The sequence below is a fragment of the Embiotoca jacksoni genome, unplaced genomic scaffold (assembly GCF_022577435.1).
Source record: "Embiotoca jacksoni isolate LCO1_2020_lvr unplaced genomic scaffold, fEmbJac1.0.p SCAF_6, whole genome shotgun sequence".
NCBI classification, from domain to species: domain Eukaryota; kingdom Metazoa; phylum Chordata; class Actinopteri; family Embiotocidae; genus Embiotoca; species Embiotoca jacksoni.
The window spans coordinates 3,224,832-3,252,482 of NW_027185414.1; the positions used below are offsets into that span (position 1 = coordinate 3,224,832).

General features: G+C 40.1%; 2 protein-coding genes across 3 annotated transcripts in view; one reads left to right on the forward strand and one right to left on the reverse strand.

Annotated features, from left to right (window-relative positions):
• Positions 1 to 27,651, forward strand: part of cep89 (centrosomal protein 89) — a 62,664-nt gene that overhangs the window by 23,761 nt on the left and 11,252 nt on the right. For both annotated transcript variants that reach the window (XM_069174316.1, XM_069174317.1), the window contains exon 17: positions 27,484 to 27,632. In XM_069174316.1, the coding sequence (XP_069030417.1) occupies positions 27,484 to 27,632 (149 nt within the window). The remainder of the gene's footprint in view (positions 1 to 27,483; positions 27,633 to 27,651) is intronic.
• LOC138213295 (E3 ubiquitin-protein ligase RNF182) lies at positions 647 to 27,580 on the reverse strand. The gene is made up of 2 exons (XM_069174318.1): positions 27,355 to 27,580; positions 647 to 4,026 (listed from the first exon to the last, which is right to left on the reverse strand). The coding sequence occupies exons 1-2, from the start codon at positions 27,416 to 27,418 to the stop codon at positions 3,281 to 3,283; spliced, it is 810 nt and encodes a 269-aa protein (XP_069030419.1). The 5' UTR covers positions 27,419 to 27,580; the 3' UTR covers positions 647 to 3,280.

The following is a 27,651-nucleotide window of genomic DNA, read 5'->3' on the forward strand; positions in this document are numbered from 1 at the left end:
ACAAACGCTCCACTGACAAGCACACTATCTAACAGATCTGACCAACTCGAGCAGAAAATGAAATCTCTTTCTCCTGTCTGACCTGCTGCTGCTGTCTGTTCATGTTCTGTGCTTCTTTTTCCTTCTTCTCATGTCCGTCTCCAGCTGGTTTTACCGTCTCAACGGGTTTCAGCAGTGTATGGCTTCGTTGCTCTGTATCTTTGACTGTCGCGCTTATTAAAAAAAGATGTGAGGCTAATTAAGAATATGTCATTCTGAGTTAGCATCATTAATGGTGAAAGGACTGATTCCTTTCTTGTCTGTCTCTTTGGTGAATCACTTTCTTGTTCACAGCTGACAGTTATTTTGTGTAGCCAGACCTCCATCTCATCAAACTTGTGGAGGTTTGGAGAAAATCTTGTTAAAATTTGGCAAAGGAGTCTGCCGCAATCCAGTTGATTGGATATTAAAATGGCCACTTTAAGGAATCAACACAGCTGCTTTGTCTTTCTGTGAAATTACAAATATGCTCTCACTTTTGTGATTTTATTGGTTTGAAGTATGAAAGCAGCATCCTCTCTTTTTGAGCTTGATGATACAGACAAGATTAAACCCGTTATGACAATCAAAAATCAGACTGAAGCAGCAGGCACAAGCAACAGATAGAAAATAAGTCTCCATTTATTTCATTGTCTTGTAGCATCTGTAATCAGCAGTCTGGTACTAAACTGAGAGCTGCAGTCAGTATATCATAGACAGAAACGCAGTAAAATTTCCAGGGGTGGGTCCAGAGACACGTAGAGAAACACTGGATGAGAGAAGGAAACAAAAATTTAGCGTCCAAACACCAGAGAATTAACATGACTTCCATTATACAGAAAGGGCTTATCACAAATTGAATTCTCTTCCCAAAATGCTACATTTGCATTTCAAAAGAATCATTACCTGAATTCTTTTATTGAATATGTGAAATAATACTAATTCCAGGTCCCTCAGTTATCAACATTGTACAGAAAAGGTTCTAAATAGACCCCTAAGAGAGAACTGGAGCCTGCTTGTGCGTACAAAAAAGGTTGTATTAGTCTATGCGCATAATTGCTCCATCCAAACCCGAAACGAATCAGCACTGATAAAACCACAACCACAACTCATGAACAGCAAATTCCACTTACATAATGAAACACTCCTATAAAACAATTCATAGTCTAAACCTTTTATTCAAATGATGCTGAAAATGTCAGTCATTGTTTTGGTGGGATTTTATTACAATCACAATGTCTCAGGACAAATTTCTGACACCATAATATGTATAGAGCATCAAAATGTGTATTGAACATAAGAACAACTACTTTTTTGGACCAAGAGAAGCTTAAAGCTTCAGTAGTCTTTGTCAGAAATAGCTTTTTTTTTTTTTTTTTTAATGTACTGTGATAAGCATCTTAAATTACATTAAAAAAAAATTTAAAAAAAAAATGCAATAATGCCAAAACAACCACAGTTTATAGTGAGACTATATGCCAGGAGGGTACATGGTAGAGGAGCACTATTACATACAAAAGAATCAATATAAATAATGCACAGGATATGCACCTTGGCTTCTAGCATGAAGGTCCCGCATAAACATGCTTACCAAAACATCTACTTTGCTATGTTCAACCCAAGAATGAACTCAATGGAAAGTGTGGAGCTCGATGTTGATAACGTATCAAAAAACCTGAGGTATGATCCTAATTCATGTCTCACCTGCACCAAATCAACTTAGCACAGCAGCCTGCATGGCATGTGTCTGTTATTGTGACAGAGAGATGTAAAGGAGAAGGAATGCACATTCGATAAGCGACAGTAACCACCTCATCACACCTCCGCCCAAACCTGCAGCTGTAACAGATAATGTATTATGAGCAATTCACTGTTCTCCATGGATGTTATGTATTTAGTCGTGGCACAAATTTACATTGCTTGCAAATATGCGTTTTCCAAGTGAGAAACAATTGGAATGTTTAAAGTTTTTAAGCTAAAAGAATTTGCCAAATTAGTAGTTCTATCCTCTAGTATCCTTTACATTCTTCAAGAGTACACAGAAGTTGGCAAGTCAGTTGCGTTCACTTCTAGTTATATGACCTGACGGTCACACACCTCAAAAAAGAGGGTTGAAACCAACCGACACACCATGATGTCATCCTTTAGTTTGTGAACTTCTTATAGCCTGGAGTCTGGTTCACAGAAACCACGCCCCGAGAGAAAGCCCTCTTGTGTTGACTTTTTATTTCATTAAAGAAGTTGTTGCTTTTTGAATGGGAGTTTTTTGAAACCAGAGTTGTTGTTTTTTTTTTTTAATCCAGCCCCTAGTGGCTCCCAATGGTATTACACATTAAGGCACTTCTGCATTGGCTTCACTGTCCACACCCGGAGATAGAGTATTTAAAAAAAAAAAAAAAAAAAAAAAATTATACAGTCTATGGTTTCAATTAAAATGTAAAGATGTTGCAACAGATTTACTATGCCAACAGGGTCAGAAACAGATTAATACCTGTCAAGCCAGTCTAAGAAGTGCCTGGGCTCTGAACTTCTACCCTAAAACAGACATTAGTTTTCCTCCTTATTGTTACTGGCAACTGGTGATTATCCACTTATGTACACATGCAGTTATTAAGCGATTTAATTACATCTTGAGGAAACAAAACAAAAAAATACACAGATTTTCAATGTAGATTACGGAAATACTTTGAATTTTGTCTCTTCAATCTACTCATATCTTCAATTCTATACTTTCCATTTTGTACATGGTATTTCATTTCTAGTGCTCTACAGATATCCACATGTTCCAAATGAGTAAATCCAACTTTCACTTCAAACTGATTGATTCAAGATTTTTCTTGGTACACAATGTTGATAACTGGAGGGCCCTGGACTATGATCAGAGCTGTTAGGTAATTCAAAGATTAAAGGTCTGCCCTCAGATGCTATGTTAGACTAGATCATACGCACAACATAGAACAAACTAAGGTCACACAAGTACGTCACAGAAACGTAGGTACAGGCTCTGCTCCCACTGACAGCTCGTCAGCGGCTCTGTTCCTCTTGGCCAAGCTGGTGTCTGTGTTGCAGCAGTAGGCCTATCAAAAGCACAGCACATCACTATGGGTGGTCTTCTTATTTCATCTCAAAGGCCCTCACTTACTGCTAGGCTTGTGTAAGCCTGTGCAGGAGAGGATATAATTTTCACCCTTATCTATCCACCCTAAATGCCTGCTGTCTGCAGCTAATTATGTCTGTGTCCAAGGACCGGTTTTAGGTCCTGTCAGCCCCTGGAGGAGCAGTCACACATGCCCTGACACAGGCACTGGCAGAATCCATAGACCAGGCAAACTGTCAGGCTCGATGGCACTAAGCTAACGCAGACGATGCCCAGAGTCACTCTCTGGATCACCAACAAGTAGATTCCTAGAGGCAGCGAGCCAAAGTATAAGAAACCCAGCAGCCAGACCAGGATACGCGGGACATGAATGCAGAACTTGGACAGGGCGTCCTGATCGGAGGGCCCGTTGGAGCCGATCGATACCGAGTCCAGACTCTGCTCAGCGTACGCATCAGAGCTGCCATTCTGGCTCGGGGAGCGCTGTGATTCCCTCTGCACCTCCACGATTGTTATGACCAGGCAGTTGGAGGAGTCATGAGAAGGGCTGGATGAGGAGAAACTCTTAGGAGTCAGAACCACCTCCTTGCTCTGGTCCGAGCTCCAAGACTTGTCCCGCATCGCCAAGTGAGATATGATGTTAACGTCGTCAGGCAGAGCTGAAACTTCGTACTCCGTGATCTCAGTTTGGTGTCGGCAAAAGGGGCAAGAGATGCAGCCCGCGCCATCAGCAATGTCCAGGATCTTAACGAGGCAGCGGGTGCAGACCCGGTGAAGGCAGTCCAAGATCTTAGGCTTGCGGTTGTGGACATTGTAGCGCTGGTAGCAGATTTTACACTCTAATTCCTCTGGAGGAGGACAGTCCTTCTCCTCTGACTCAGTCTGAGGTGAGCTCATGTTCAAGTCATGTTCTGTGGAAACATAAAGGCAGATGGAAGAAAATAGTTAGAGAAACAATGACTTTATCTATTCCAGCTTCACATGTGACTTTGACACGGATGTAAGAGAAGGGAAACAAGAGGATGTTTGTGACTACAGTATCTTGTGTTTCTGTACCAGGCAGGAAAAGGTCCGGGCTCCGCCTCCGTCTTTCTGCTTTGACTCTTGTTTACCTGATGGTTATGAATGATTTATGGTTTGGGATTTGGATCGGGGTGTCATCCCAGTGCCCTTTATGGGAAGGCAAGAGCCAGTAGTGATATTGATCTTTGGGGAGGCGGTGTCGGAGAGAGTGGCTCCTACAACATTTTTGTTGATTCAATGTTTTTGTTTTGTGCAGCCCTTGAATTACAGGTTTCACATGGTTCTTTTTAGGTTTTTAATTCATTCAATTCTCCTTGGACTATATAAAGCTCTGTTTAGCTTAGATCTATGACCAAAAATATGATTTAGTTGGTATTGGTCTGTTCCTGCTCAAGTCATCAGGTCAAATGCAGGAAATCAAAATGATTATAACAAAACTGTAAAAACTAGACAGAACAACACAGTTAGGTGATAGGTGGTATTTGTTGAGTGCCAAAAATAAAACTTAAAATTAGAGCCTGACTGATACTAGATTTTGAGGCGGATACCAATATGAAGGATATTCATATAACGGCCAGTATTCTTTATTTACATACTATAAAGCACATATAAACACAAATTATTTTGCAACACTTTTGACACTTGTCACAAAAATGTATTTGACTGTTTTTACAGTTGATTGTCCCCACTGACATCAGTGGAAATTTAATAATTTGAATTTAATTTAAAAAAATTCTGCATTATCCTCCACGTAAAAAAGTTTTCATATTGGCCAACATATACGCTGACACAGATATATCTATAATTGGCCCACCTAAAATTTATTATGACTTGAAGTCATGAATTTTTGTCACATGACTCAGTACTCCACATGTACTCAAAATCACAGCCACATGAGTTGAACACCTTACAGCAATCACCAATCTCTCAACCACCTGCAGTGTAGAAACGGGTTCAGTAAAGGTTTACACAAGCTTGTGTACAAATCATCAGCACTCTTATTTTCATCCCTGTATCAGTAGGCTACTAGTTGTAGGCATCTCCAGGGGGATTGTACATACAGTAATTGCTGACAGCTACCAAAGTCATAAAGTGTTGAGATGAGAAAAGCCAGTTGATCAGTTGGCTCCATGGAGAAATGGCAAGAAACTGTCAGTCATCATTAATGAGGTGAAATCGCTGTGAGCATGAATCCATAGACCTCATGCATGAGTAGGAGGGGGGCTACAGACACCCCACCACCTGAATCCACTCCAGATGGAGATCCCTCTCTGCAGCTACATACTGGAAACAATCTTTTTCAGATTTCAAGATCTTCATTATATAAAAAATAAAGTGTCAAAACTGATACAAAGATTAAAAGTTATTACTTCAGTGTTTTGGAGTGTTTTCTCTGACTTTAATGACTTTATTCATAATTTGAGTCAAATGTTTTGAAGCTTTTGAGAGTATTACGAAATGTTCCTTATTGAGAATTTGTCTAAACAGTTTTTATTCAAAAATCGAAATCTGGCATCGCGTGTCTTGAGAAATCTATATATCTTCTTTATGCGTCTATAATTCAAATTTATATTTCTTTTTAGCATTCTGATTATAACTCGGAGCCCTGAGTGGAAAAAATAAACATTTTCTTGGCTTGGGGACAACATGTTGGTATTATGATAACTGAATGGTCTTGTCTCGGTGCAGAGGAAATGTAATGCTGTGGTAATAAGATACTGGAGTCAGATGTTAATTATATGTTTCAGGGTTTTGATGTGTTTGTGTAATGGAACTTTGGTGGTTTGTGGTTATTTTTGGTGTAGTAATAAATAATATAACAGCAAAGTGTTAATCCATCAGTAAAATGATAGCGCTCAGATATTGGTGCAGTAACAAACCTTTAGTGAAATGGTGATGGATTTTGTGACAAAACTCCCGAACATCCGCGTCTTCCTGCTACTTTATTAAGAGAATGTGGAGATACGCATTTGATGTTGAAGCCGATCAAGAAAAAACATATCACACACAAACACACTAATGAATCTTACAAACCACATCAGTTCATGTAGTTTTATTCAGTTCAGACCAAACATTAGCGACGAGATGATTTGACACCGGCAACTACTCGCAGATCTCCAGTGTGCAACGTTGTGAAACCTGCCAGTTCAACATCTCCACAGCAACGACTCTGTTCGCTTCCGTTCTAACCAACGGCTTTTTAGGTTTTTCGTGGCTGGATTTGTAGCATCTGAAAACAAGAAACATGAAAACACGAGTATAGTGATAGTAATTTAGTTGCAACAATTGCATTTTTAGTAGTGATAAAACAATGAAAGAAAAATGGTGCATCGATGGAATAGCTCAGGGGGACGTATGCAAATCTATGCCATAAACATGAGACAGGGAATCGTCTGTTTTTTCATTTTCTCCCACCGTTACGTCATTTATAGGAGTTGATGGCTTCTCTAATTAATATGAAAAAATATTCACTATTACACTATCACATTATAAAACTGCATTTTTGACTTGACAAGCTGAGTCACGGGCGACACCATCAGCTGGTCTGACTCGAGCTGCAATGGGCCAGTTCACACTGCTGAAACCTTTCCCTGCAATGCTCCACAACAGGTTGGTCTTGTCACAAATCTTTGGTCGGTGTGAACTCGGCTTTACGCACCCGGATAAGACCTGACCTTTGGTTTGCCAGAAATTATGTTTGTAAGCATTTCAATGACAAATTCTCTGGATGATAATTCAACACGCAATAACGCATTTGGAAATGACATTACATGAAGGACAACTACATTCACAAACATTCAGTTGTAATATAAAAACAACTGCAGATCACTTGCCAGCATTACTGTCAAATTTTTGTACTATGAAACATTTGCGCTGTAATGGGTTCTCCGATAACTTGTCTTCCAGCCACACTGTGGATTTCTTTGAATGTCCCCCAAGGAGTGGGAAATGAGTGTAATCATACAAAAGGCACCGGAGGCTTAGCGGCAGGTCTGTCATTTTCAGAGCTCGATTTCATTTTCCCATATACAGTCGGGGCACATTGAGGTATGTAGAAGAGGTTTTCTCCCTGCAGCTACTGTTGCAGTAACGGCCCAGCGGCGATGCTGGTTGTGTCAGCGTTCTGGTGAGCTGTGTCAAAGATGTATCCCAACGTTAATCAGCTTGGTGCTGATAAAAGACTCTTCCTTTGTACTATGCCACTCTACTGTATATTAAATTGCCGTTCTTTTATCTCCTTAACTAACTAACACCGTGACTTTCTTCGTATAAGAACAACACAAGCCCTCCTCTTAAAGGAGATTATGTATTACCTGGCAAGTACCTTGAAGTGAGTCTTGTATGTGCATTTATCACTATTTTGAAACCTCTTATTGCCTTTCATCATATAGTTTTATGCTTTGTGTTTATAAATTTGTCTTCTATATTTCTGGCCTATTAAATCTAAATGAGGGAGGAAATTCTCAATGTCTTGGATAGAGTTGTTTTTTCAGTTTCACTTGCTTCTGCAGATTTAGCACAGCATTTATTTTTTATGCTCTCTTTTGAAATATAGCCTGCAGCAAAAGATGAAATATGAATTCCCACTTTATACAGGTAAAGAAATGTAAGGTAGCGCTTTGAACTGATTGATATCCCTTTTTTTCTTGTTGTGTTAGTGTGTCTGTAAACGGCTGTGTGTGCATGCGCCCCAGAAGAAAACCAACAGTTGGAGGGGGCTTCACTGTCGGTTGTGCCAAGAGCAATTGGCAGCAGTGGGGTTATTGAGCAGGTCCTGTGTCATCGGCCCCGGTGCAAATACTTTTCTCGGGCCAAAATATAAGCGCATTTTCGTGCGTGCACACGGGCACGGACATCCACACCCAACCACTCCAGATAATTGCAAAGTAACTTTTTTCTGACAACTACTAGTCCTACACAGAGTAAATGCATGACGGCGCCTGATCACATAGGCTATCAATTGTATTTATTGAATCCATCATCGATGATGTTGTGGCCAAATGTTATGTTATTACAAACATAGATTACAGTAGGCGCACAACATATGAGAGGTAACAATTTCATTGCCACTGATTTAAATTCCTGATCTAATCCCACATCATAACAAAGAGAAACCTGTACTCACCTATTAGCAGTTCATCTTGAGGGCTTTGAGTTCAAAGTCATTAATCAAACTTCTCACGTCCAAATTCCTGGCTCTGATGTTCTGTATTGAGAGTATAGCCAATCCCCTGAGTCTTGATTGTCCCATGCTGCTTATTAAATAAGATTTAAGCAGCTTGAGCCAACGTCCGCCGAATATCTTGACGAAAAGTTGAACCGGTGAGAAAAAAAATGTACGTTACGACCTTGACGCAAGTTATCACAAATGACAGGGAACAAGGTCATTGGACAAACCAAGTAGCAGTTCCCAGCATGCCTTCTTCCTTCATAACATTTGAAAATAAGGCAAAAAAGACAAAGACAAGACAAATATAGATACATTAAGTACGTTATGATTCAGACCATAAGTGAATGTGTTCGGTTTGTGGCGTATATATTGTGCATCTATCATTTTAATACTGCACAGGGTCTGAAAGCACCTGAGCTGCATATAGCTGTGAACATTAATGGAAGCCCGTCTTGAACTGGGGCCTGAACCATCAATAATTGCGCCAGTGGTTCTAACACGACCTCAGGCCTCAGAACTTTCTGAAAGCCCAGAGTTTGCGAGTTTTGCATTTTTTGCTGGGAGTAGTTTATTTTTTCGTTGTTTTTGTTTTTTTGGTGAATAGTAATTTTATATATCATAATTTTTGTCGTATAGATTTATATTCGTGATTTAAAAATACATCTGAGGACAATGTTGATGTTGCAACAGCCTCATCTTCTCCCTGCATCATTGTGCCTTTGCATTTCCTGCATGACGTTACCTGCCTGCTAGCTTGCTAAATTGTTAGGTCGTGTGGCCTCTCGACACCGTTCATGTTGCCGTTGCCTGGCAGCGGTATTCTCCTGACCTAACCACTTGAATGTCAAGCATACTGTGCGCACGACTTTCCATGTTGTAAACACAGCATCACGAGTTCCATTTGAAGGCAGCATGGGAACTCTTTGCCCTGCACATTTGGTTCATATGATGCGTTTTAACACAATTCATGAACTTAGCATTTGATAGCCTGAACACAAACCCAAAGCCAGTTACCTCACCTCCCACATGACCACTTGTCCTTTACTACTAAGGGGAATATCTTCAGCTCTTTGTCTCTCTTCTGGCCCTCCGCCCAGCTCTCCTGCTCATCTCTGCTGATGCTTCCACCAAATAACTCAGTTAATTTTCTGCATTTAGAGGCAGCGCTCTTCAGTGCCGTTTCTCCAACCCACCCTTTTGTTGCTGTTTTCTCATCAGGATCAGTCACAACATGTTCTGGATTCTTCCTCACATCCTTAAGATTTCTTACATATATCCTAGAATGGAACAAAAGTAATATATATATATAAATGTTGATAACATTTAAAGACAGGAGAAGGTCAGAAATGCCATAACTGCCATAAATGGCATGATATTTCAGAAGTCATATAAGCTATGAAGCTATTGAACAGGTAATAACAGTAGAAATCCTTCATGGAGGGTGATTAGCCAGTCTATCTAGTGGGCCTGCCTCTGTTCATTAGGTCAGATGGGCATTGACTTTCTGAAAGAATGCCCAGCTAATCAGTCTGGCTTCTGCCATGCCTAAACTAATTTGTAGACCTTGCTTGATTGGTTGTGTAAGACCCAACAAAAGTCTGGTTCTGGTCTCAACTCTCAGATTGAAATCTCTGTGATTCTGGCTCTGGGTAAGTGGGCTGTGGTTGAGCGAGGAGAGTTAAGCAGTTCGGGTCTTTATCTCCTCAAAAGGTTTAGGAAAACCTCAAAAAACTGCTTTTGTGAGTCATGGTTGCAGTTACTTCATTCCTCCTATTACCTCTTACTTTATCTCTATATTTGGGCATTAACAAGACTACCTCCATCTTGATAAATATAGATGCTATATAAAGATGCTATATAAAGAAAAGCCAGTCATTCATACATTCAGGACCATGAAATATAGATTGGATCGGTGGATGTTGCATTGGCAATTGCCCAACAGGCCTCCCTGTGACTTGCAGATTGTTAAATATTTTAGCCACCAGTCTGTTGCGTTAAAAACCCCTTTGAAAGATGTCGGAAAGAGGAAGCTCTTGCTGAGTCAATCCCAGGGGCAGAATTGCCCAGTTTACCCCTGCACTTGTAAAAACAAAGGCACGGCACTGGGATTGTACAAGACAAAATAAAGCTTCTAGTTATGCAACACGCAACATGTAAAGCTATTCTGCAGAGTTACACATCATCAACAAACATTCAACGTTTTGACCCTACAGAATGGTGTCTCTAAGGCCTGACAATGCATTTGTTATCTCAGAAAACATTTGCAGAGCCTTTTTTCTAATGCTTTCAAACATCAGTATTGTTTATATCACAATGTTTTCTTCCTTTTCTCCTCTTTTATCAGCTCAAAGTTACAAGGACCATTTCCACTACCAACTGCCAATATGCATAACTGCCCCTCTGTTGCTACAAATGTACATCCAGTCTCCAATCCAGCAATAAATTAATTTATGTTTGCAGTTCACACTTTCAAATGTACCAGATGCTAGCCATTCAAAAGGGAAATTAAAAGCAACATAATGTATTTCTAACGCTTGCAAAAAGTGTCTTTAGCATTTATTGGTAGAGGTAAACACTATGGCTGAAATTAAATTGAAATGCTGAGTGTGGCATTGTGAGGTTGCCCTTCTGTGAGGGGGAACATCCCTGTATGTGCAAAGCTATTAATCACCTCAGCCTCCATCACCAAGCAACCTTGGGCCCAACAATATTGCCCATCTCATCACTTTGCAGACCAGTTGGATAGTTCAGGGCAGCTCAGCTATGTTGTCATCTGGGACCACACACATTTGATTTGTTCTGGTTCTGCAATTTACCAGGTTTTTCCATCGTTTGTGTGTTGCCAGATTCTCTATTTCTCAACCCGGGAATTGTTTTTAGTTGGTATATGAACACGATCTCCATTAGTGAATACCCTTACACCAAGGTGAGGAGCTCAGTTAGTCAGTGTTAACTATCCAAAAGTGTTTTAATTTGGAGCGGGACCCTCTCTTTAAATCTGACCTAACCTTGGTCCATATGTCCAGACCGAGGTCCGAGGCACATTTCACACATACTATTTTGGTTTGGACCCAACTAAAAAATAAGAGGGTCTGGACCAAACAAGGCAGGTGTGAAAGTACCCTTAGTCATGCCAGGCAGTACTTTTCCTGTCTTGTGGCCAGATAGAGGAGGAAGGTAGGATGTATTCTAATTGTATTTACAGTATGTACATTTCTCCTGTATTCTGTACCTGAAAAACGTCGCAAATACAGAAAACATTAACAATTACAGAAATACTGCAGGGTTAACAGTCAATATCTGCAATAGTATTGGAATTAAATGATCACAAATATCAAACAAACAAAAAACATGCACCTGAATTCTCTGTTTAGTTTTGTTTCCTCACTTTGCAGCATCTTTTTTTTTTTTTAATGTTGCACATGGGGAGAAGATGTTCTCTTGTTTTTGTTGTATTTTATTTATTTTCCTGTGTATTCTTAAGTTGCTCAGGGCCAACATACCTAAAACAATTCATTTTCTGTGCTTTCTACCTTTTTTGGAAATTCAGTGTCAAAGACCTATCCAGACATTCCCAGATATCTACTGGTTCCGCAAAACATCCCAATTAGCTGCGAACTGTCTGTCTCTGAAAAACTCTACTTTATACCCTGGATACTATTGCTATGTGACCAAACTGCTGAGATTGTAAACTAACTGGTACAATGGTCACTGTTTGCAGAGGAGTGGTAGAGAGGAACAACAGGAAGTGGGTGGCTAATGAAGTTCCGAAAGGGAACAAATGACAGCTGGCTCATACAGGGAATTGCCAATAAACTAATAATCAAATAATGATAAAAGCAGTCATAACTTCTTGTTAGGGGCAGTTATTATCCTGCGATAGTGTATAGTGAATATCAGATCCACCATTCTTCCCTGTCATTCACAGCAGTGTTATAGATTCCACATGAAGAGTGACTAAATGTTGGCGAACCGCTACTTAATGTGTTCTGACGGACTGATTGGTTGGTTGAAACACTGGTGTATTGACTGAGTTAATTGACTGGTTGACTGACAAGTTGACTGACTGATTAATTGGTCTCTAATGTAAATATGTTGAACTTGAAAGGTCTACCATTGATTTGAAAATAGTGGATGAGGAATAACACGCGGGACGAGGTCGACTTTTGGAGCGACATTTGACATTTTGGAATCTGAAATCGAATTTGAAAAGTAATCTCAAAGCTTAAATAGATAATATAATGTTCCTGCTCTCCATGTTATTATAGGGATCCAATTACATCTTACTGTTGCACGCACAGAGCAACTCTTGAGTTTTCCGATACTGCAAATGACAGGGTGAGCTGGATGGTGTAATGATTAGAGAGATTGCTCTTCACCTGAAGAGCGTAGTTTGATGTGTCCTTGAGCAAGATACAGGAATTCAGAACAATAAACATCCGGAACATGTGTTATTTAGGCACACAAACAGGAAGCTGAGTTTGCCCACATTCTTAGTTGCACATTGAATTGAATCACTAATATGCACCTGTGTCCTGAAAGTATTTGATTCTGCTCTTACATTATCACGTGCAATGGGCATTACAGTATGACTCAAATAAAATGACAGTTTGATTTATATCTCTGACCCTGTACCAACAGCATGTTTTAAGCAGGTGTTCAACAGCATTACAAGTCATGTCCTCAAGATTATACAAATTATTTTCCCCAGATGTCTTCAAAACAGCTGTTGTAAAACCCGAACTGAAGAAACCTAACCTTAATGGCAATGCGCTGACCAGCATCAGGCCAATATCCAACTTTCCATTTATTTGTGAGATACGTGAAAATATAGTTTCAGTGCAGAAAAAGCCTCCTTTCTTAAAGAAAGTCAGACTTTAGAGCACATCACAGCACTGAAAATGCACTCACTAAAATAGTCAGTGATCTCAGAATAAACCCTGACGAAAATTAGGTTTCAATTCTACTCCTCCTACGCCTCAGCGCAGCCTTTGATACGATCAATCGTCTTGTGAAGTTGGTTGGTCTGTCCGACGATGTCTGAAACTGGTTCAAAACATACATTAAAGGGTGAAAGTTTTATGTCAGCGTTGGAGGTCGCGTCTGAGGAACATGAAAGCTGCTGTTGGGTTGCACTCCCTTGTGCAGCCTCGCTCCTTTATTATTCTCTCTTTCCATGCTGCCACTTGGGAACATCATTAGAGAGCACAATGTTCATTTCCATAGTTATGCTGATGGTACATAACTTTACAACAAGACGGAACCAAATTAAGATGCGGCTATGTTCTCCATCATTGAATGTCTTTTGGCAATAAATAAATGGATGAGCAATAATTTCCTAAAGTTAAACGAGGATAAAATCCTAAAATGATTTTAGTATGCCCCAAAACAAAGAGAGAAATGTTTGAAAATAATCTGGGGCAAGAGGTGACAAGTCTTGGTGTAATCTTAGACCCAGATCTAAGTTTCAAGGCCCACATTAACATGGTGACCAAAACCTAATTTCTCCACCTTAGGAATATAGCCTAGGTACGTCCATTTATTATTAGTATATAGATAATTATGAGCCTAAAGAACTTTGCAATCATCTGCTGCTGGTTTATTGGAGGTTTTCAGCAACAGCCAAGATAAAGCTGGGGAAGAAGCTTTTGTCAGTTCTGCTCCAAAGCTGTGGAACAAACTGCCTGTAGATATCAGGGAAGCTAGCTCAGCAAATACTTTTAAAAGAAAGCTTAAAACATATCTCTTTACTTTAGCCATCAACCAGCTATGCCTCACGCTCAATCACACTCGCCCACACTTTGCACTACCGCGCCTTTAAATGCATTGTTTTATTCTATATTTGTATTCTATTTTATTCATGTTTTCGGTTTCATTTTATCTGTTCCTATGCATTTAATATCTGTTTATATTTTGAAATGACATTTCGTCGTGTTTTTATGTTCCTTCATATCTGTTTTATGTGGAACACAATGAATGTAATTTTCTTGGTGTGAAGGGTTTTCAGCTGCATTTGAAAGGTGCTATACAATTAAACTTTATTATCATTATCGTTAAAAATGTACTCGTCATAGACATGGCATGCATAATTGTGCCTCATCTTGTGCGTCATAGTTCATTTACCAAAGACTGCTGTACCTGTCCTACAACCTTCAGATGGATTTAGAATTCAATTGAGTAAAAGGAAAGGCCTTCTGACAGTGTAAAAGCACTTGTAGATAATAAATAGCATAAATAGACACTGAAGGATGCACCTTTCATGTTACTAACAACATCATCTGTAGTGCACAGTTAATGAACAGGCGAAGATTGGTTCAGGTTTCGGAAAACATCGACTGAATAAATATGACAGCCTTTGTCCAGGCAGAGAAAAAGAGTCTGTAACCTTCAAGTGGTCATCAATGTTCACTGCCTTCAGTTTCTTCCTTTGTATCTGCATCCCATTTGAGCATCTGCTGGACCATTGGTGTGTGTGTGTGTGTGTGGGGGGGGGGTGTCTCTCAGTCTACCAGTCCTTTGTAGAGCAGGACTGCATAACTGTCTCTTTCCTTCAGGTGCTAATATCACATATGGAGTTAGAACGAAATTTGCAAAATCTGTCATTTCAGCAAACATGTATATTCATGGTCTGAATTTGGATCGGGTAGATCCAGGCTAGGTGGGCATAGTTTGGTCACCAGAACATTGGGCTTTAACACACAAGACACATAATGGATTCCCATTATCATTCCCTAACCGTAATCACATGGTTGTCATTGTAACCATGATGACGAAGCTCTCCTAAGGTAGTCATTTTAACCCAAACCACAACGTTTGCCAAACCTTAACTAAATGCCTATAGTAATCCAGACCATGATATTTAGTTCAACCTAACCAGTTAGATTGTGGGTCTGAAGAAAACCTTAACCATCGTGTTGTCACATCACAAGACAGATCTATAAGTCAACAGTGTTTTGAAATACACGAATGCTATCATCCTGCCGGCGGAGGCGTCAGATCAGTTCTGATGACTTTGTTCTTGAAATTGGAGGACTTACGGTTAGAACAATGTGTACAGTACCTGTGCTTTTGCATCAGTACCGGCTCCGTTCATGCTGCTTATCCTGAGCTCTCATTCAAGGTCAAACCAGAGGGGAGTTTACCCACAAGGACCATCAGCAAAGTATCACATTAAATCACTTTACAAATCACTACCGTAGCAAGTCCATATTTCCAATAGCAAAACGTGCTTTGATCAATAATGGAAAAGACTTTAATCAGCGAGATGAAAGCAAAGTCTAAGCTGTGTAATCACATCTGCAGAAGTCTGTACAACACTGAGTTCCCGACACCCTGTTGGATCTGCACCTGTGCAGACATAATTACGCAAAGTCAATACTCTGCATAGATCCTGGCAAGATTAATAAGATCAAACGCTGTGTTTAAATGCCTTTATAGCATATAATATAGACATCAAGAGACTCAAAATAATAAAAAAAAAATCCTTTTCATCTTAGCTGGTAGGAACTGCTTGGTATTTAGATTTGCAGTCTGACCATGTCCAATTCCACTGACAAGGTTAAAGTATATTCCTAAACATAAAATTGTTTTAATTGTACATGTTCCAAAGATTGCTACTATAGTGCAAACTGCTGGATTTTACTATGTTAAATTGAATCAAAAGCCAGAGCCAAACTGAAAGTGAAACAAATTCTGGTATCAATACATCGACCAGTGATCACACAGATGTGTCAAAGATATATAATGCAGGCAGCTGAATGATAAACTTTAATGCCCAAAATGACATCAGTGCATAGAAACGGTGAACTTCCCTGGGAATGTAGAAATTATTAGTTCTTATCAATTTTAAAATGTTTCTGTGATAGGAAAATATTGGCTAAAATTGATCAAACACTAAATCTGTCCACTCCGTCTGAAACATAAGGTTTAAATATAGATGAAGTGCATCAACAGTGGAGGATATACCTCCCACAACATTTTGACTGACAGACTTGCAACACATGGCACAGATATCACAAAAAAGCCCATAATATACCCCAGTTTTCATAAACTCATTGACTGATACACACTGTGTAAGTGTTTGTGTGCATGTGCGCATGTGTGTGGCTGGAAAGGTGGAACACTTATCCTCCCCACCTCTGTTCCTCCCTCCCATCCTCCTCAGTGTGGATTATTATGATAGCTTTGACCTTTGTGGTGAGAATATCTGCTTGGTGATGCTTGTCTGAATTATGCCATTGATCCAAAGGATTATGTTCATGCTGCTGTTGGCAGTTTTCATTCTTGTTAACAACAATTAAGTGTAAAAACAGAGCTGTTTTTTGGGAAAAGGTGATTTGGGAAAATACATAGAAGCATCAGTTGTACTCTCTATATAAATAGTAATTTGAACGATGCATTTGCTAATAATATTTGTCAGGGTTTCACATGTACAGTACCGTATATTCCAGTAGTATATTACCAATTATCAGAAAAATGACAAAATTAGATTTTGCAACTTGATCTATTAGAAACTTAAAAGGTAGGTTCACAGATTTTCACGTTTATCTTAAACCATTAGTTAGGTGGTACAGTACCGTATATTCCAGTAGTATATTACCAATTATCAGAAAAATGACAAAATTAGATTTTGCAACTTGATCTATTAGAAACTTAAAAGGTAGGTTCACAGATTTTCACGTTTATCTTAAACCATTAGTTAGGTGGTCATGTGAAAATTGAAACAGTTTGTCTGTTGAAATCAGGAACAACCATACAAACTAGGGCTGTGCAATAGGACACAAATTTCATCTATCCAGGTAGAAATACATATCATGATGTATAGATTTTCTATAAATTCCATGAATCGACAGATTGTACAAAATGACCACATAAAGGCGTAATCCCTCTTACATTTTAAATGATATACTAATAAAAGGCTTAGCTGTCCATAGTTGATCACTTTTCTCCTTTTATTTAGAACCTTTAGCAAATTTTCAATTTGGATGTCACAAATGATATTTAATTATTGTTTAAAGGTAAATAGAAAACACAGCTAACCACATATCTGTTGTTGTGGAGTAGTGCAATACTTTGTGGATTTCCTCCTCTTTCCCTACTTTTTCCCAACACTGTCGATATAAACGAGGCAACTCAATTTGCCGTGTTTTGGCTTGATGTTTTGTACCTTGGGACACGCGTTAACTCATGAAGCTGCGGTTTCTTACGCATGTAAATTGGGCCATGTGATTCTTCGACCATATGGTGTGCGGCGGGCGGAAGCCTCTCGAGATGCGCGAGTGTCAACCACACCTATGCAACAGAAGAAGCCCTTCGTTTAGGCCCGAGCTGCTCGTTTGCTCTTGGCTGGTTGGAGTTCTCCCCCCTGCTCTGTCTCATGTTAACGCTCCTCCATGTATGTTTGTATTTCCTTCATGCAAACTTCCCGTCTGCATCCGTGTGGTGTGGAAGAATGCAAAGTGTGATCCACGTGACAAGAAATATTGACGTAAAGAGAGTGATTTGCGACGCAACAAAATTAACAGCAGAACATAATATGAAATGATAAATGTTTTTCTGTCATCATACTGCACAGCCCTAGTGCAAACATCTTTAAATGACTGAGAAAACAGAGACGCAATGCTTCTGCCCAATAACACTCGGAGCACAATAACACCACTGCAAAACCTTTTTAACTGTGTTCCTCACTTGAATAGTGATAGAGTACAGAGTATAGATGGAGTAATTAGGCTTCGGGCTAAGCAGTTCTGTGTTTGATAGAATACTGGGTACCTGTGCTTCATTAGGTGGATTGCTACATTTATCTAAACACAATGCTATATAATCAATTGTGACCTCTACTCCCCAATCTGCGCATTGACTTTTGAGCTGCTGTCATTTAAAGTGATATGCAGGCATTTTTCTCCAATCTTCATCCGTGACAAAGACAAATCCGCTGATCTAAGATGACGCATCTGACACAAACAATATTCTGTCAGGGCCACATATGTCACATTGTGTTTATCATAGCAGCGATTAATGGATGTGGTTCAGTTCTCGAACAATCCTGCCGTCTCATGCAGGCACACAGGAGAGTGCAAGGCAGGGAGAGCAGTGAGCAGAACAAAACCTGCTGCAACAATGGCAGAGGTGCTACAATCTTCACATAAGCCACTACTGACTGTAAACAGTAAGTGGACAGTTGAAACAACCCCAAACCTTTGAATGGCATGGTATGGTTGCCTGAGCACTATTGATTCATTAAAAGGAGGCTCTGGCTATTGTGAGGTGTCTGCATGCTCTTTGTGTCTTTATGCAGGTATACTTTAAGGGTACCAGATTTTTCTCCGTACCAAAGGAGTGCTTTCAAAGTGCTTTCAGAGTGTTTATTTATGGTGCCTCCATGTTTTCCAGGGTAAACATAGTAGCACTGCTGCCAGTGCACACTGAACTGCACATGCCTGTCGAAACGTCAGCTCATACCACAAGAGCCATAACTGCAGTGTCTACGTCCCAATGTCGTACCCTGTACCAACCGAATCAAATATAGCTTTAAACATGCTTTAAAAACTTTATAAATATGGATATCTGTCCAGCCAAACACTGGTAAATCATTAGCTCATAACAAATCAGGAAAATAGCTTCCTTTTTTGGGTTGCTTTACCGTTCAAGCACATACAGTATGTTGTCATGTGCCCAGGCCAGTATACTTCTACTGTACTGAAGTTTGCTGTTGTTAAGGCTCCAGCCGGACAAAAGTACATCACCAGCAAACAAATCTAGAAAATGTTCAAGTGGTGCACTTCTAGAGAGAGAGAGAGAGAGAGAGAGAGAGAGAGAGAGAGAGAGAGAGTCCTGCTCAGGGAACTGGTTTCGTCCAGCTCTAAGTCTGGTTCTGACCGAGGTTATCTTCCTGTTAAAAGACAGTTTTTCCTTCCATCTGTCGGAGGTTTTTCTTTATTTTAAAGGGGAGGTTTTTTTGCTCTCAGCCTCTCGTGGGAATTGTAGAATTGTCGGGTTCCTTTGTTTAATGTTATAAAGTTCTGTTGTGAGGACTTTACCATGTTAAGGGCCCTGAAATAACTTGTGTTGTGATTTGGCACTATAACATTACTTTAATTTCAATTGAATAGACTAGTGTGCCAGTTAACATATTTATGACCAGAACTAATTATGACGTTGACATTGGCAGATGTTTGTAACACATCTGAGCAGCAGAGCTTAGTTGATCAGTGACCTGTGGGATGCGTTGTCTTCCCTGTTCTCCACCACAGGAGTTGTGTGTTTATGTGCATGTGATGTGAGTGTCTGTGGGCTGCAGCCTGAAAGCCTCCTTCTTCGAGGTTTTCTGAAAACCAGCAGACAAAGAAGCTTGGCTATCTTACACTTGTATTCTCTGCCATTACGAGCCAACCTCAGCCAAACCTCCACACAGCTGTTGACTCTCACTGCAAAAGCTTTACTCCTCTGCAAAGGTCAAAGATGTTTAACCAGTAGGGAATGACAGCAGAGTCTGGTGAGAGGTGGCAGACCAGATCATCCTTGACATGTTGAGTTGAGGTTTATGCTGCACAGCACTGGGTTAGAGGGTGAAATGTCATCCCTTCTAACCTTTACTTAGCCGAGAAAACATAGCTGACTTACAGTAAATGCTCTTCAACCTCACTCTGCTGTACAGTCGTATAGTTTTATATCTTCACAGCTTGGAGCTGCCCGGGTACACACAGGATTCTGCTGTGGGTCCCACGAAGACAGCTGGTGTATTTTTAGTTTTCTAATGTTTTATGGTTAAAAGCTAAAAAGTATAACCACAGAGCTCTTCGTGGTGGTCGCTGGCAGCTGAGAATTTGCAACCACAGTCTTGTATTTCTCCCCTCTACTGTGGCCAAAACTTTTTTCTGCATTATGCTTCCATTTTAGGATTAAATATAAAGATGGACAACGCTTCTCCCACTCGGTGGGAGGATACGAGCACCGCCATCTTGTGCTCATGTGCACTTGTGACATCATTTGTTACTACTCGTTGTGGTTGGGAGATGAAGCCCCGGTACTGAGACCCCACCCAAAAACCTGTGCTTATGCGACTACTTCACTCAAAGCGGCTGTCAATCACGATGTCACACCCCCTTTTTGTAACATCAGACAACAACATAAAACCAAATTTAGCAGAACAAATGATCAATTGAACAAACATAATTTATGAGAAACCAGATTTGAGAAAAATACATTTTGGATTCATTATGATTCTGCAGTTTGTCTCATGTCCTATTTGTTAACATGAAAGGGGCGGGGCTTGTGACCCAGCCAACAGGGGGTGATTGAGATGTTTTGGCTTACATTTTGTGGAGCTGTCATGCCATCCATGCTTATATACTGTCTACTCTATGTTCCCATTCTGTTTATCCATTTGTCTCCATCTAGATGCACTGAGATGAACGTGGTGTCGTGTAGTTGGATTGTTTCATGGAACTGCTTCACTACCTCGGCTGACTTTTTCTTTGCTAAAGACACAAAATGGTGAATTTTAGCAAGCTGAAGCTTAACTTGTTTTCACATGCAGTGGAGCTTCATGCCTAGCTAAATGAAATAACTGCCGAAGGGATTTCAAACAGAATTTGATTTTGCAAATTAATGGACTGGATTAAAGGACATGATGTTGTTAGTGAGGTTGTGAGGTGTTAATTAAAATAACGTCAGGTTGACATATGAAAGCAGGGGAAGGTGTATTCGCTGCAGCCTTTCGCTCCAGCTTCAGTTGTACTGTGCATTCAGAGTGTTTGCACCTGTTGCTGGCAGCAGCACAAATGGTATTTCAGCATAAGGGAGGCCATATGGCAGCGCTGATACATGGTTGGCTTTGAGCAGGTGGTTAGACTCAAAGGATCACCTTCAGCTGGCTTTGCATATGGACACAAAAAAAAAGAAGCAGCAGGTGACTGGTCACTCCAGAAAATGAATGGCGTGAAGCCTGCAAGCAAGTTCAAGCAGACAAATTGAGCGCACTGCATGTCACTGCAACATACAGAAAGTTCAATACCCTCCCATAACATGCATCTGCAGGCTCTATAGGCAGGTATTTTTTTATTATATGACCCTGGACATCCATATATATATATATATCCTGTATTTACATAAGAATCCATAAAACCTGAGCTGACTCACTGAAATATATATTCAATGATTTTGAAAATGAATGCTCACATGTATAATGTAGCATAATTCACTGACATCTAATGCTTATGTGAAAAATATTGCACGTGACAAAACCCGGCTGAACTGGAGGTTGTGTTCTTATCTTAGAGTTACATGCTCGTTCAGTGTTACCTTGTAATTTACAGAAGCTCAGACTGATAGCAAATCTCCTCCCCTGCCTCCTGAACAATACGCCTCACGTCACTGTGCTTTTCCTTCAGCCCATCTGCAAACATCTCCTGCGGCAGATGTCTGACTGCCCATCAGTCATGCTGATCAGTAGTTTCCCGTGGGAGGGACGCCGTCTTGACTGCCTAACAAAATGTGGCTATTTCAAAATGGATTTGTCTTCAACACATCTGTCCGTGTGACTCGGCATCATGTTATTAGTTTGATTATAATGGACAGTCACAACATGTAGTTTTCTACAATATCATCGAAACTAATTCGTACGTATCTTCACAGAGCTGAAGCTCCCTTTGTTATATTTGTAATGGATACATTGTTTTCAAATTTGAAGGGGAAGTAATGCATTTCTTTTTCAATGTCAAGAAGAGGGTTTAAAGACAATATAAAAGATTCCCACCCTAAAAGACAGTGAATTGCACTTTGAGAAACTTTTTTTTGACAGATCATAATGCAGAAAAAGATACTTGGGGTAGAGCAGAATTGTTCTATGTGTGTTTTTATTTATATCCATTTCTAATTATGAAATTGCCATTGAATTGTTTGGTATCCACCTTTTTAGGGATCATTGTTAAATATCGTGTGTTTATATAGATTGTATATGCAATATATATGCCGATATGTTAATATGAGAATTTATTTACTCTCTAATATTGATATCTGCATCGCCCCCTAAAATCTAGTATCAGTAAGCCTCTAGAAACAAGTGTTATGAAATAGTGCCAAAGATCTCTGAATTTGTTGCTGCTGTGTGGAGAAGGTCAGCAGCCTCTGGGTTTGAGCCAGGAGAGGGAATATATTGGTTTTGTGTTGCTCAGCTCAGCTTGTTGTGAGGGCTAAATGCCACTGCTTCAGCTGGGCTGATGCGGGTGCCCTGCTGCCTCCCTGGGGGGTGCAGACATTTTGATTCCCTGATTGTTGTTCTACAATAAATAATACCAGTTCCATTTGTTACCGAGCGTGACTGAGAATGAGTATGTGGACTGGGCAGAGAGATGGGCCATATTCAAAGTTAACGCTCTTAGCTGGCCCAGTGTATGAAGAGGCTCGACTGGATGCAGATAAGTTTCAGATGAATATTAAGAGTTTTCTTGTCAGCAGGGTCCTGGAGCCCCCCGCTAAGACGATGTCGGCACCTTGCTGTTTCTGAGCCCTCAAACCTTTGTTGAGTGCATCCTCAGTGTCTCTGGCATGTGCTCATTTTGATCAAACACATTTGCTCTTGTGTGCTGCCCCATGTCTTTGAATTGTTTTTGAGAGTGTGCACTGTAAATATCCTCTGTGGCCTCCACGTCACCTGGTGCTTCATTTTCTTCAACAAACCACCGCAAAATAAATGATGTCGTTGACAGTTTTGGGTTACCCTGCGTAATATTGAAAAACTGTTCCAAATGACTGCACCAAAGTTGCAGTGGCCATTGCATTAGTTATTTTATCATGCTGAGATAAATGTGTGTACCACTACCTACCAAACCAAACTTCCCACGTACCCCCATCACATTGCAGATGCCAACAGTTATTTTTTCATGAAATAAAATTCTGTTATGTTACAATGCCGTAGTCTCACAAAGGCTAAAAGGCTACTTTTTCAAAATCCATAAATACATTGATATTTCTTGCTGGAAGTGTTACCACTCGGTGACTTCAACTGCCGACTCTGACTCCTTCAGCACTGAAAGGTTCAGAACTGTGAGGTCCATTTCAAAACTCCACTTATTCCGCTTGATAAAATCAACAAATGAGAAATCTGTCAAGCTAACGCACAAGCAAATTATAATGCTAAAATATTGAAATGATTAATTAATAAAACAATTTTTTTAGTACTTTGATCAGTTAAAGTGCAATTATTATTATTTTATCAAGTTGCAAGTTGCAAAGGCTTTTTTTTTTGTAGAAATGGCTGTTCTTTGCCCATGAGGAGCCTGTCATTGTAAAACCAGGCAGGGTGGTGGCCGAGGACATGCCGCTACCTAATAAGCACATACATATTCTTCTGCAGAGGAGCAGTCACATCTGCAAGATAAAGTCGGCAGTTACGTTACAGGAGAAGCGTTTGTAGGATGGAACATAGTGGTGTACATGTATGCATGTACAATCCTGATAGATTTTGTTTCAGGCATATTTTTCCATCAGCACTTTGTTTCTTTGTGCTACATCTTTCATTTGCCCGCTCACACACACCACAATCACAATCACACGCACACAGCTGCATTCAGAGTTTTGCACTCTTTTTGCGAATAAGGTGTCAGTAAATAAAAGCCAGGTCAGAAACATAATCAGCCACATACATTACTTGGAACACGATGGTCGACCGCTCAACTCACAGTCTGTCTGTCTTGCTGAAACATTGCTTACAATTAGTGGCCTCTCACACATGGAAACAGAGCAGCGTGTCTTGCATAGCTTGCAGTCAGTAAGCTTAACAGCTGCATTAGAGATGTCTGAATAGCAATACAGCCTGTTTTCAGTTGTTGGACTGTTTGGAACAGCCAATGCTCTCTCGCTGAAAAGATCAGCAAAAATGTGGCAAAAAGGGAATAAAAGAGGTTCAAATTCAAGTGTCAGTAAATCAAGAGATGCTCTCAGGAACATAATTGAAATGTCTCATGTTGAAACACCAACACCAAGTGAACAACAACCATTGTGACATGATAAATGGTATTGATTCGAACGAGCCTGTCCTTACACTGAAAACAACACTTGTTGATTATTGAAGGGTGTTAAAACGACCTATACAATTGTATTTATTGCAGTCTCTCGGGTTTGTAGTAATTATATCAGAAGCAATGGAAGAAGTCAGGTGACGAGTATAAAGTGATAGAGATGCAATCACAGGACTTTCACAGGACTTTTCTACCGAGTAAAACCAAATGTCAACGGTGACTGTTTTGTAACTTTAATGCAGAGGTCTCCAACCTTTTCCGATCTGCTTGTTGGGAGACACCTGATTTAATGTATGTCACATACGTAACGTAACAAACATAATTCTTGTCTCCTAAACTGTGATCTTTTACTAATGACAGTTTTGGTGGCTAAAACCTAATCAAACTGTGACTGTGCCACAATGTTAACACTTGTTTAGTACTGATACAATAACACGATGAGGATGCATTGGGCCTGTAGAGGGCGCTCAAATGCTCATATCTAGTACATCGTTTTGGGAGTCGGTGGAAATTTATCTGTTGTGTTGGCTTAAAAAAGGTAATGGCGCCAGACACGTCACCTTTAGTCGCCAGCCTTGAGGAAATCGGTCCAGAATGTCCTCGTTATTCTCTCGTAGCTCACACAGGTTATCCTGAATTTAGGTACGACAACAAAAACTGGCAAAATAACTTGATTTGATTTTACTTTAATACCCTACTTATTAGTTTCATCCCAGATTTAACTTGTGACCTTATATGAATCACACAGCAGCACTACATGCTGTAGAAACACATGCATGTAATCACATTATTGTAAAGTCTCTTTTTACTCAGAGCAGAAAGTAAGTCATCATTTGACATGCTGTGAGCCCTTGAGTCTATCTCTGGTAATACATTATTTAGAAATGGCAAAAACTGTCAGCCCTATTACACGTGCATTTATTTAGAACCACAACTATTGACTGAATTGTCAAGTTTGTGAAATATTATTGCTTTAAAGTCACTGATGAGGTCATAAATTTCTCCCTATCATCCTAACGCCTACTTTACTAAGTGGTTCATATAGAACTAGTAGAAGTGCAATTATATAGAGGTGTGACAAAGTGCTTCACACACTTTTTATTGGAAACCATTTATTTCAGATACCCAAAGCTCTATTCATTCAACAGCACTCAGCACTACGCATGAACAATTTCCCCACGTGTAGTTCTTCCATGTTTGTATTTGAGGGAGGAACATGAATCCATGTCTCAGTAATGATGATTGGTTGCCTTAGAAAAAAGCAGTTGGCATCTGTTGGTGCTTTTCTGAAAAAGGTTTTGTAACAAAAGGCCTCATTTTAAGTAGTTTGTAAGTGAGTACACTTAGGAAAGTACAATAGGAAAGCATTTGTTTGGAGAGAAATTGGGCTCAAAATGGTCACAAATGTATTACATGATGTACAAATGAAGAATAAGATTTACAAATGTCTACAACAATTTGTGTATAATTTTGAATACAAACAAATATATGTTCTAATCCACATACAAATACAAAGCAATTTGGACACATGTAAAACAATTTTACAATTGCAAATATTTCAACTGTTTACTGTATGGAGTCTGTAGTTGGTAAATGTGTTGTAATCAACGACTGACGAACTGTTCAATCGATTTAGAAAAATCGGACTTTGAAATTATACATGAATTCACAGAAAATCCAGATTTCCCAGTTTTCCACCAGCAGTTATACACAACATGCAATTGTGGATCCGTGTGGAGCTGGAGAGCATCCAAACAGTCTCAAAACTCCACATGCAAATGACCTGTATGTATTAGCAATTACACACGCACACAAATTTAAAGCTCTAAATGCAGGACTTTTACATGAAGGTCCATTACACTCAAGCGTTTGGCAAACAAATTTACACAGTGCTGAGTAAACCTTTTACTGCCAGTTAAATGTCTGTATTTCACAGTATGCAGAGTTTTTACATCCATTGTCTGGTGTGACATATCCATACTGGCCAGAAGAATCATACTGGACACAGCAGGTGCACCATAGTCTTCCGACAGATGAGTTTTCTGATTTTAAGGCGGATAAAATAACTCAATCATGCGGCTTTTCTTAACTTTCAAAATGTGATCTGACTTTATAAATCAAGTTCTCATCATGAAATTATTCATTTGAAGGGGGCTGGAATATATTTTATTTAGTTTTTCCACAATTTATCCACCACTTCACATCTGAACAGTGGTGAGGGAGTAGATTATAACTCAGCCGCCCTCTGATCTGTCTGTTATTATTGCTCTATTTAAAAGAAGGGGTAGGCTAGCTGTAGAAGTAAAGCCTCATAGACAAATAAATCCGTATCAAATTCATCATCAGTATTTAAACATCTGGCACTTTGCTCCTGTGACAAAATGTCTCCGAACCGAATCCAGGCGAGCTATTCAGTAATCCATTATTATGTGGTGTGAACGAGTCAAATCAACATGTTTGTTTTTCCCTTTACCAGGCAGACAGAGTGATAAACTCCATGCATACACACAAATGCACAGGCTGATAGAAGGCAGGCACTCACACACTGTCTGTCCTTATTCAGACCTTGTTTTTCTCATCTCTATATCGTCTCTAACTGCAGAGCCCAGAGCAGCAACACATCTCTACCCTCCGTGTATCTTTTTCTGCATCTGTCTTCCTCTTGCTGTCTTACAATGTTTCCTTTTGTGGATCATTTCTTTACTTTCTCTTTCTCTTTTTGCTTCTTTGTCATGACTGGTATTCTGCTTTAGCGGAGGTAAACTTGTCCATTTTCCAATTACCATGTATTCCACTTGTATGAGTGTGTGTGCTGCACTGCCATCAGTAGTTCTGAAGCTCAACAACAACAGCTGCTGCTGCCACACTGACTTAAATATAAGTCCACAAGGTAACTCTTTTTTTGCTGGACATACACACGAGCACACACCCTCCAAACAATAAACTCCACATGCAGTGCAGATGCGCTCCCGGCAGCCTTCCCACAAAAGGAGCTGCAGGTTAGTGTGTGTCTTGTTGTTTCTCACCTTGTCCCATTGTGTGTGACTCCCCCTCCTCCACTCCAGTCGTCTCTGCTGCGCTGTCCTTCATGTAAATCCACCTCCTTCATAGCAACACTCCACATCTCATTCCTCTGTGTCTGTGTGTGCGCGCAGGTGTACCGGAGGCAGGCGTCAACCAGGCTGGCAGCGTTGGAGGAGGCAGCGGAGGGGAGGACAGCTTCTTACCACAGGGAGATCCTTCACCTGCAGAGGCTGCTCACAGAAAGACAGGAGGCTGAGGAGAAACTGCTGCAGTCCAAGCGGTAGGAGGGGGTGCGAGGA

Bases quoted from the DNA above. Each gene is read 5' to 3' on its own strand.
- LOC138213295 (XM_069174318.1), bottom strand. From the start codon at position 27,418: ATGAAGGACAGCGCAGCAGAGACGACTGGAGTGGAGGAGGGGGAGTCA. The intron at 4,027-27,354 runs GTGAGAAACAAC...ATGTTTCCACAG, and splicing joins GTCACACACAATGGGACAAG to AACATGACTTGAACATGAGC.